The sequence below is a fragment of the Neopelma chrysocephalum genome, unplaced genomic scaffold (assembly GCF_003984885.1).
Source record: "Neopelma chrysocephalum unplaced genomic scaffold, ASM398488v2 Primary Assembly neopelma1_68, whole genome shotgun sequence".
NCBI lineage: Eukaryota > Metazoa > Chordata > Aves > Passeriformes > Pipridae > Neopelma > Neopelma chrysocephalum.
The window spans coordinates 3,409,045-3,420,476 of NW_020897727.1; the positions used below are offsets into that span (position 1 = coordinate 3,409,045).

The 11,432-nt window shown below is 42.5% G+C and overlaps 1 protein-coding gene across 1 annotated transcript; it reads right to left on the reverse strand.

The window, feature by feature from the left end:
- Positions 1-5: 5 nt before the first annotated feature.
- CNEP1R1 (CTD nuclear envelope phosphatase 1 regulatory subunit 1) lies at positions 6-6,715 on the reverse strand. Its single transcript, XM_027685043.1, has 6 exons — positions 6,617-6,715; positions 4,427-4,498; positions 2,208-2,281; positions 1,744-1,853; positions 1,551-1,605; positions 6-1,294 (listed from the first exon to the last, which is right to left on the reverse strand). Exons 1-6 carry the CDS (start codon positions 6,639-6,641, stop codon positions 1,253-1,255), a joined length of 378 nt encoding a protein of 125 aa, XP_027540844.1. The 5' UTR covers positions 6,642-6,715; the 3' UTR covers positions 6-1,252.
- Between the last annotated feature and the right edge of the window lie 4,717 nt (positions 6,716-11,432).

Consider the following 11,432-nt stretch of genomic DNA (forward strand, 5'->3'; position numbering starts at 1 on the left):
TAACGTTTTGTTTATACAAAGGATTTATTTTATACACATTTACCTACAAAATATACAGCAGTTAAAAATAATGCGTGGGCAGAACAATTACTGGAAAAAAAATCCAGAAGACAATTCTTAATGTCTTAACTGACAAAGTTACATCAATAGGCTGCCTTTAAAAGCCAGTCTACCCTGTAGTAGGAGTTACTGAAGTTGCAAGAGCTTTGCAGTTAGAGTCAATTTAAGGAGTTCAAAACAATTAAAAAGGCACCTTGAACAACTTAAACTTAAAACTTTACAGTTTTAGCTATTCAAAAGTTACACTTTAAGCATATTTCATCCACACCTCGTTGTTAACACTCTGAATAACAATTTTTGTTATTTTCTTGTGGCACTCTTGATACTTTCTTTACCAAATCTGAAGTTATACATTTGCAATACTATTTTCATGTTCTGACTATCACAGCATAAAAATCCCCTCAGAATGTTTGGGTGGACTTTAGATACAGTACAACCTTGCAATCAGGAAGATACAAGCATGTTTAAGACAACTTTTAAAATATTAAAATCTTAAAATAGCAGTGTTTTGAACCAGATCAAACAAGGAACTATGTATGACCACAAGGAAAGTGGCTGGTGCACTATATACACAACTCGACAAATGTGATCCTTGATATATTTGTGAAGTTCTTAAACAGTAAGACCAGTTTTCTCCAGCACAGACAGACCGTCTTCCTGCGAGCCTTTTAACCAGTTCCAAAAAGAGTGACCAGGAGACAAGGACAGCTGTAATGAGGAAGTGTGCTCATAAAACATCAGGAGACTGGGAAGTGTTCCTCTCAATACGCTTCACGGGAACAAAGGAATCCATAAAGCAAATATTACTTCTTTTCCTGAACATTGGCATTGATGTGCTATTTACAATAGCTTACAAAGACATGTAACACAAATGAGGTTTCATTTTCAAGTTCAACTTCATTGCCGATTAACATACTTCACTTGTATGTTCTGTTCTAGCCGAAGTAAAAAAGTGAGACTAATACTGAAAAAGAGGTAATCAGAAGTAGCAAAAGCACTGATAATGTGATAACAAAGAATTTGGATAAATATTCAAGAAAGTAATATTGCACACTTTCACTGTCAACTGTGTTAAGACTTTCACTCCCAGGCAGTGACAACCAGTCCCATTTGTTTTTTTGCTGTCATACTACCTTAAAAAAGGTCATTTTTGGTTTCCATGGCAGTGGAAAAAACTGAAGGAAGACAGCCCTTATTGAACGTGAGGCCTAGGTTTCAATATTAATTTTCCAGTCTGCAAGAGAGACAAAAAAAAAAGGAAGAGTTTAAACCCTGAAAGTTGAGCCCAACAATTGCATTTCAAGTTCAATATTACAAGCTGAGTTTAAAACAACACAGAGAACAATACTGAGCATTTCACAGTCCAGGCACACAGAATTTGTTGAGGTGTATACAAATGCTGTTCAGAAAAAAACCCGTGTGTCTTTTTGCATTGTTTGCTTTTTTTTTTTATACAAACAAGGTTTAGGCAATGAACCACCAACACTTACATCATCACAGGACATATTATATTCTGCCAAAACAGTTCGACATCGGGCTGCTATACTGTGTGGATTGTGTCAAGGAAAGCAGCTAACACTTGTACACAGAGTAAGTAAAAACTGAAACAGCAGCATTAGCACAAGCTTCAAGAACAGCAGTAACTACAACACTTGTAACTTGACAAACACAATTAAAGGATACATTGATGGTGCCACCACTCTTTTATGTATTCCAGCAAAGAACAAGCCTATTAGGGTAATACAGCTAATTGTGAAAAACGGGTGATTCCAAAGTGATGTGAAAAACGACACCTAGGAAAGAAATTGGATTAGTCTCACTATATACTTTCTATTAGTCTCACTATATACTTTCTAAAACATACAGAAAGTTGCTGCCTAGTTCGCTTAACTAAAAATAAAATACTGCTCCGAGCCCTCTCCAAGTACTTGTGAACAATTCTTCCTATCAGCACTCGAGGTGTACCATTTTCGTAGGCAATGCCCCAGGACATATTTACAACAATTCCAGACAGCTTGAGAGCTTTACTAAAAACTATCTTCCAGTTTCACATAAGAACCACATTTAGCCTTTCAGTTTTCAATATACCACTTGACTGCAGCATCAAGCTATGAAACAGAAAATGTTCAGCATTAGCCTGATCTTACCTTCTGTGTCTCCGGGTCTATTAACCAGTTCCAAGCCCCAGTTGCTGTGCAAACTGATACCACTATCAGAATCACTGATGAAGAAAAGAACAAGAGTCATAAACAGTATACCTCACTCATATTTAAAAGCATTTCATTTTTAGCAGCAACTTTTAAGCTTGTATTTCTTTTCCTACTTCTGCATGAGAAAAAGCTTCTAATTGGAGGCAGAAATGAAAATAGGTGAAAAAACTACCAGCAAGTGAAACTGTAAAGATTCTGTACAAGTTGGTACCAAAATCTAAATTCTCAAGCAGAAATATCCCAATACTTTGAAGAAACCAAAGTTTCTAAAAAAACATGAACATTAAAAACATATGTTGGTAGGTAAAGTAAGATTTGTACCAAATGTTCACTTTGCTATTTGAGCTAGTGCAGTTTGGGCAACAGGAACGCAGAACCATCAAACTGCAGAGCTAAAGTTTCTCTCCCTCAAGCTCATCTGCATAAGGAAAGCCTGAGGCAGTTTCAGTGGCACAAGTTGTGTTCCGCTCCCCATCCCAATTGACACAATTACAAGCAAGGAAGAGGCAAAAAAAAATAAACAGGAGTCAGGAAGCATGTTAACATTAGCATGTGAATATTAGCAAAAACCTCTACACATCCAGAATGGCTTAGGAAAAATAATCAATTCACTGTAAATGAATAATACTAGATACATATCAGATTAACACAGCATCCTGGACTGATTTTGAGAGACTACAAAGGGTTGGGGAACTGGGGTTGATGGAAAAAGAAAACAGAAACAAATATAAATGTAGAGAAAACTCGTATTATATTGCACATCCATAAAGCCTTGCAGCTTTCATCACAGTTCTGAGTGTTTTCTCTGGAGCCTGAAGCTCTGGATGCAAATAAAGTTTTTACTGGAAAGGAAATGGGCAGGGCAGGGCAACAAATGAAAGCCACCAGATCAAACAACAACAAAATAAAAGGTAGAGAAGGCCCAGAGTTGGCAGCCTTTAGGATCATAGGAAAGAACCTGGAAACAAAACTATTCACTAAATACTACTTTTAGGTTTGCAAGACTGCTATAATTTGCTATTGAGTTGCATATTCCTTACAGATATTACAAATTTAAAAAAATAGGAACTCTGACAAGTTTTCAAAAGAAAGTTGAAAAAGATCTATCAAAAGCATAAAGCTTCTCTATAAAACACAATTTTTTCAGAATAACAGGAAGAAAAGTAAACATTGAGTTAAATACCCTGTTACAATTACAGTTGAAAGTTCCTCTTTTATGTGAATTGCAAAACTAGGAAAATGAGTAGTTTGGGAAAAAAACACGAATTACAATTGAATACAATACTAGTTATGCAAACCTCATTTAAATATGCCTAGAAGTTTTCAGTATTTTTTTAATCACATATGACAGAAAATAACAATTCCGGAAGCCAAATGCATTCCTACAGTAGGTATGCACAAGTTTGGCAGATGTAAATATAAATATCTTCCTGCCTCCTGATTGCTCTGAAACAAGGGAGCTTGAGGTGGTGGTAGTGGTGTTTGGTTTTGCTTTCTAAGTAGTTGTTCCTTCATTCAAAATTGGCCTCTCAGGAGGAAAGATGCTATTTTATATGTGCTAAAAAACATCAGTATTCTTGATTCAGCAGAATCTCACAACAAAAAAAGTTGAGTGTTTCCACCATAGACTACTGATTCAGAAGTTGGCAGCATATCTGTGGTATCTTTTGACCTTCCTCCTCCTTCAAACTTCCCTGTTAGAACAGAGCTGAAGACATATGCTGCCTTTATGGCACACTGCTGTAACTTCTTCACCTTCAGTTTTATAGGGACTATCTCACATAAACTATATTTAGTTTATGTAACTATAGTGACTATCAGAGAAGTTTGAGTCTCAAAAATAAAGCCCAAAACAATATAAAAACCAGAATAAAACAGAAAAAAAAAAAACACAACAACTTACTGTTCCAACTATTTCCAGAATAATTCAGCCTTAAACCAATTCAATCTTAACGTCATTTTTCTAACTCTGGCTAAAGTATTAGTTTATTATCCTGTATTAACTTGTTGCAGTCTATGCAATGTATGCCACAAATTTTAAAGAAAACTTAAATACAGATTTTTGTTTGGGCAAACTTAAATCAGAGATACACACTGGTAAATCTAAAAAGCTTAAAAGACAGAATCCTATTTATCCCTTGGAACATCAAACTTACTTCTCCAACGTCCTGTAGCTGGTTGCAAACATGCAATATATTCAGTTAGTCTTCTTTCAAAAGCTTTGAGATCTGGAGAGGATGTATATTAAGCATAATTAGATCTTCATCTATTTAGTCACATTTTAATGCAAAAGATGAAAGGAATTCACTTTTCCCCTGTGCATACCCACTTAAACAGGCAGAGAAAACCAACGCAATGATCATTTAGATGCAATAAAAGCCCAGGCAAAGTAGTTTTGCTCAACTTCAAGTAAAAAGTACAGTGACGGAGCTAAACTAAATGCAAGAAACATTCCCACTTACAAAAAAACAAATCAATATAGATGGGAAATCAGACTATTTTAGACATTTTTAAAAACACTGAGAGTTAGATTCTAAGTAGCTTAAACTGCCCCTCAAAAAAAAAAAGTATCACATTTTGGACTATTAAGTACATCAGGAAACCATTATGTTCTATTGTCTATATAACAGCAATTTTAAAAGAAGGTTAGCCATTTGCCAGCTGTTCAAGGGATTATTTGTAGTAGTGTGGCTTTGCTGACTTTGTTTTGTAGAAACCTTGAGTGCCCTGATATACACATACACACATATGCAAAAAACCCCACAGCAAACACTAACCCTACGATCTTAGTTTAATTCACTTTTTCTTTAAACAGATCTTTCTTCTTACTGCCATCATTCTCCCATAATCTTTTCACTGAAATTGCTCTTAAAGGCATTTCAAATTCATAATCCTGATTTGTTTTTAAAAAAATCTTGGCCTCCCAATGTGTGTTGAAAAGGAGCTGTTTCACCTCAAGTCCAGGTTAGATCCACGCTTCTGTTGAACAAGGTCAATATTTGACAACATTCCAGTCAAACCTAGAATTTTACCCGGATTTAAGTTTTAATTAGCATCAACTTAACTTTCCGCCAAAGTCTCCATCAGCATCACTGTGGAACTTCAGCTTGCAACTACTGCTAAATTAGTTACCGTAATAAAGCAAACAGAGAATAAGACTGGAAGAAGCGTTGCTATTGTGATCATTACTAATGCAGTTTTCTAAACTCGAATTTACTCCTAAGTGGTTTGCAGGTGAATTCATGGGTGAAGATCACAATATCTTGACTTCAGCCACAGAACAGCTGACTAGTCTTAATTACTGCCAAGAGCCCGGTAGTTATGGCCTGTCCTCCACCTCCCTTCTGGGGAAGCTAAACCACTGCCAGCAATTAAAGCTAATTAACTGTTCCCTGACTACCACGAGCCCCTGCACCTAGTCACTGAAGTGAGAGGGGGAACAGGAGACAGCACATGAAAACCTGCTCTTAGAGCAGCAGAACCCTGTAGGCATAAAACCAGGCTACCGACAACAAAGCTCTCAAGGAAACACTTGCATATTGCAGACATCACTAAAACAAAAAATGAAAAAACTCTTTCAGAAAACAGGAAATTAAAGTTTTAACTTATTTTTATTTATTATCTGTGAGTTGATCCCTTTGGCAGCTGTGACCAGCAGGGCTCACTTCTGGGATCCCTCAGCTTGTACAGACATGGCAACAAAGCCCTGACAACGCCGGACTATCGGTTCCTGCCGACATGGCAGCTACAAAACACCTGCACTAATGCGCTTCTAAAATCCGTACCAGCCGTATTTTTGGACGCTAAAGACTCCTTTCAGGGTTTTGACATCCTGCAAGCTGCAACTTCAAAGCCCGTGTAACCGAGACCATCAATGTCCTCGGATAAGAAAGGGCTATTTGACGTCGCGTTCTTCAAGCACAGCGTGGGACTCGGAGCTGTAAGAAACGCGCCTCATGCACAAACCCGTGGGTTTACCACAGCACAAGCGGATTTTAATAAGCCACAGCCGAGCAGCGGCAGGGAAAGAGAAGCAGGTCCCTCCTCCCCAGGGCCGGCAGCAGCCCCCCGGCACAGGCCTCCCCGCGGCCCCGCTCCGCGGGGAGCAGCACAGCCCGCCCCGAGCGCAGGATGCGGAGGAGCCCCGGGACCCCGCCCCAGCTCGCCTGTCTGGGCCGAGGAGCAGCGCCGGGAGCGCGGTGCAGAGGGAGCCGAGGCCTCCCGCGGCCGCTTCGCCCCGCTCCGCGGGGACGGCGCAGCGCGCCCGGGCAGCCCGGCCGTGGAGCCGGGAGCTCCCGGCGCGCCGGAGAAGCAGCTGCGGGGTCGCTCCGTGCGGCCGCACTCACCCTCTGCCTGGTCCAGGGAGTTCATGGCGGGCGGGCGGAGCGGCAGCACCGGGCGGAGCACCGAGCACCGGCCGAACGCCGCGCCCCGCCCGCCGGCCCGGCCCCGCAACAACGCCCCGCGCCACTCGCCCGCCGCGCCGCCCGCAGCAAGCGCGGCCCGCATTGGCTGCGGGCAGGGAAGGGGCGCGGCCCGGCCCGCTGAGGGCGGACAGGCGGCTTTGTTGCGCTGCGTTTGTTAAGCGGCGTCTCCGCCTTGTTTCTGTTTGTCGCATCCCGACACTCTCAGGTCGGTTGAGAGGGCTGTTCCGTATATGTGACTTGGCGGAAATAAAAGCTAGAAAAGAAGATACAATGCTCTTTTTTTCTGGTTGGTTTTTTTTCCAGACAGCCCTGGGTCAACCTCTACGCTTGTTCATTCAGGGTTTTTTTCTACACACCTTCCCCTTACAGTCACCATCCAGCGCTCCGGCACGGCTGGGCTACTCAGCCGCGTTTTGGAAGCAGGTCCAGCAAAAGTGACCTCTAATCTCAGCAGGGCCGGGCAAAGCTCTTGAAAGCTGCTGACAAGCACGAGCACTGGGCTAAATCTTTCATAAATGCAATTTAAATACTCCAGGCTTTCTGTGCAAGAAGAGGGCACTGGGGTGCGAAGAGCCGGAGGGGAACGCTGCCCGCAGGCTTTGTACCCACACGATGCCCCACTCACTACCTGTATGGGCGACCAGATTCATTTCACCTCCACGCAGCCCTGAGAAGCTGGTGTTGAAGGTATTAACCCCAGCCACAGACAAGGCTGGGTCCCCTCAGCCCCAGCAGGGCAGGGTGGCAGACGCAAGTGCCCTGGGAGCACCAGGGTGCCGGTCCAGAGCCAGGCACACTCTCAGTTCAACTGCTGGTGTTTCCTTCAGCAGGAGTGAGACCTTTGCAAAGGAGCTTGAAGGAGGTGAGGAAAGGCCCAGGTACAGCCCCATCCCTGCTAAGCAGTGCCAGTGCAGAGGTCAGCAGTGTTGTACAGGCAGCACAGCAGCACAGCAGCAGCCCCAGCACAACTGACCACCCACCATGAGCTGCAGAAAGCCCAGAGAACAGCAAAAACCATAAGCACCTTAAAAACATCACCTAGGAAGGCAGGTTTAGTGGTGTGACTGTATTTGGTCTACAGGACGAGAAGCTTGGGGAGGACATGCTTACAATCTCCCTGGAGGTAAGAGTGAACCAGTGCTGCAGGTCCAGGGCAAGGTTTTTGCACCCTGACGGCTGCAGGGGAGTTTGGAGCTTGGCCTGAGGAAGAACTTTTCCACTAGAGGTGAAGGAACAAGCCATCTCCAGAGATGGCTGGTGGGAGTGGGGCAGGCAGGTGCAGTAACGTGTGGCAGAAAGTTCTGCGTGTTTTGCCCAGTTTTTGTTGGCCCAAGCATGAGGCTCATGAGCCTGACAGTGTCCAGACTCTCCAGGGGCATGTGAGGCCAGTATCTCTGTCAGTAGAAGGGGTGTGAGGTGCTTCCATGCATCGCCCATTACCCCTCACCCCTCGGGTTTATTGCTGCATCCCTCGGTGTGGCACCAGGGGGTGGCCTTTGGATGGGGACAGCGACAGTGGCGTGTCAGTCGTGCCCCTGCCGGACCCCGCTCATCCCGGCTGTGCCCCGGTGGTATCGATTACGTAGGGGATGGCAACAGCCGAAATTGCGATCGGTCGTCCAAGAGCAGTGGGGAAAGGTTGGGTTTCTCTGTCGGTTGTCAGTGTCTCGTTGGACGTACAGAGATCGGCCACCATGATCCCACAGCCCTGCCTGCCACTGTCCCAGCTGGGGTGCAGAGTTAACTGAACTGGTCTGTTTGCTAAATGAAAGCTTTTTGAGTTATGGAGTGACTCGATTAGTGAGCTCTCCGGGGACCCGGGCTCTCTGCACTGCCATCTGTTTTCAGCTAACCGGTACTGGAGCCTGGATTGTATTTTGTGGTCCAGTAAGAATTTTGTGTTGCTCAAAGCAGAGAGCTGCAGTGCTCTCAGGGGTGGGATGTGGTGTCATTTCTCTCCTTCTGGGCATGGGCAGGGCATTAGTTTTTTTTAAGGGACCTTGGAAATTCATGAAAATATGACTTATCATTTTGCTCTCATTGATTTTAAGTGTCATCACAAAAAAAATTATGTTTTCTAGAAAGTTGTAAGTTACTTTTGCTTTGGTGATAGTCCACTGAATGTAGATGGTGGCCTAATATTTTCTTAAGAGTGTTTGAATCCAGCTTATTATAGTTTTGCCTAGTTAGTTTACACCAGTTTTGCCAGTGTAAAAACCAGAAGAAACACTACACTGGTGGTGGTAGAAATTCTGTCAGCTACATGGAAAGGCTGAACACCTCAGTGATGTTTTTTTCTGGCTGTTGATAGAGACTATAACAGATATTATCACTAGAATATTTAACTGAATCAGTAAGGAAGTAGGTCTTCCTTACTACAACTGTACTCTTGCAGTTGGTAGAACCTTAAATTAATGAGACCCCAAAAAGCTGGATGCTACTCTGAAAAGTGGTGTGCTATGCATAGCCCTTGGAGATTTCCAGTATCCTGAAAGGATGAAAGTTATGATTTGGATTATTTATACTTCTGTGAGCTTGCTGATGTGCAGATCTTCTCTGATCTTTTATATTGCTAGGTTTACTTCTGAACAGATACAGGTATCTTAAAGCTGGGTTTTATCCAAACTTTGATGATTTGTGACACTTAAAGGCTGAACCAACACCAGAAAAAAAATTTCAAGAGCTATAACCCTTGAAATGCTTAAGTAAATAAGTAAATAATTTCTTTATTGTTTGTAATATAAAACTTATTGGACAGTTCAAAATGCTTTTTATTTCCGAGTAGCTTTTATTCTCTTCTGTAAAATTCTGTTTGCTAACTGAGATAAATGATACAAGATGATGCAACTGTCATCATACTACAACTATGACTTGAATGAACTGTTTCTTATGGTCAGTGCATCTGTTAATAATCCTTGATATTTTTTTTTGCCAACACCTGTGGAACCTTAAAATTGACAGCTTAAGCAAAAGGATTTAGTATACATTTGGATTGCTTCACGATGCAGAGGTGACTGGAAGAAACGTGCTTTGTCAGTTTAGAGTGCTATCTCAAGTATCCTTTTTAGAGGTGCAAGGGATGCATGTTTCTGAGTTTAGCATCTTTGGTATCTATTTCTGGTTCTCACAGCTGTACTTGGAGCATAATGTGGGAGCATCTGTTGGCAGCATCTGCTATCAGAGATAATTAGGATGGGTCACTTGTTTCTAAGTTTGATTGCTTTTCTAGTCGTCTCCTGCATATTCTTGTCTACATATCCCTTCTGCACTCATTTTCCTCTAAACAATCTCTCCCTCTTGAGGCAACATATTACTTCAGAGATACTGTGTTAATGTTGAAAGCTGTTACAAATTCAGTCTTTTTGAATGTACTAATCCTATATTTTTATAAATCTGTTTATTGTAGTAACTACCTTCCAAGTTTAAAGATATCTCTCGGTATAGGCCAAAGTAAGTAAGTATGTATGAGTTTGTGTTATGGCAGGTTCAGGATGTAGCTTTTCAGTAAGATCTGTCTTTGATACTGTAATTGAAAAGATGCTTAATTTTGAATGTGCAAGTGATGTACAAGTGCCATATCTTAGTGGGAAGCAAAGAAATGAAATATAGATGGAAGTCACTTGTAAACGGTCAGAATTGTACAGTATTGCTTTAGGTCGGTGAGGAATTGATGAGGCTGGTTGAGAAAAACATGAGCTGGGCCCCTCACTTATCTTGCACCTGCTTCGAGCAAAGGCCTAACAACTGGAGAATGTCTGGAGGGAAGCAGAGGCCTTCCCGGCCCGATGTTTGTGAGGCACAGAGGAGCACCCATGCCTCTGCATCAGCCTTACTCCCCCTTCACCCTGAGCAACCAGCCTTGCTGTAAATCTGGTGCGCTAAGGAGATAAGGATGTGTGCAAAGACTGTCTGGCGAAGGTCAGACAGCCCTGGCTGCTGCCTGAGTATGTGGAGGAGGGACAAGTTGTTTATTGTACCTTTTTTGTCAACTGTAAATTCTGACCAAAAGTAACAGAGACCCTCATTAAGCTCTACTTATGTATTAACTTCCACGCCCCGGGGAATGCAAAGGAGGAGGAACAAGAGATGTAATACATGTATGACCAAAGTCACCAAACCCCCCCTATAACTTGCAATCGTTCCATCCCATTGTGAAGGGCCAGAAATTTATAGTATAAAAGGGGGGTTTCTGGGCAGAAAGAGTCACGGGTGGAAAACACCTCCTCCTGCTCGGGATTGATTGATGGACTGTCTCTCTCCTCCTGCCCTGAAGGGACACCTTTATGTGAGTTTTGCACCTCCAACTGCATTGAAGCAGATCCAGGAATATGCATTTATATACATATAGTGCTATTAGATCTCTGTTACTATACTTTCTGCCACAACACATATTAACACTGTAGTTAGTGCCTTTATGACTGGCAGTCCTGAGTCTGCTTTCCTGCTGCTTCAGTAAACTGTACAACTTACATATCTGTGCTCATGCAAGTTATTATTGAAGTTGACCAGGCCTATAATGCTGTATTGGTTCTAATCAGAAATCAAGCCCTGTTGCATCCAGCCCCTCTGGTCTCTGACGACCAGCTGGAATGGAAAGGGGGTATATTTTCTTCTAAATTTCTATTCCCTTAATGCAGCAGTTGCTTTCAGTTGCTGATGCTTAATGAAGGCCCTTGCTGCTGTACACTTTTCAGTGCCTCTTTACTTAAAGGAAAAATGGATGAAGGAAAAGCAT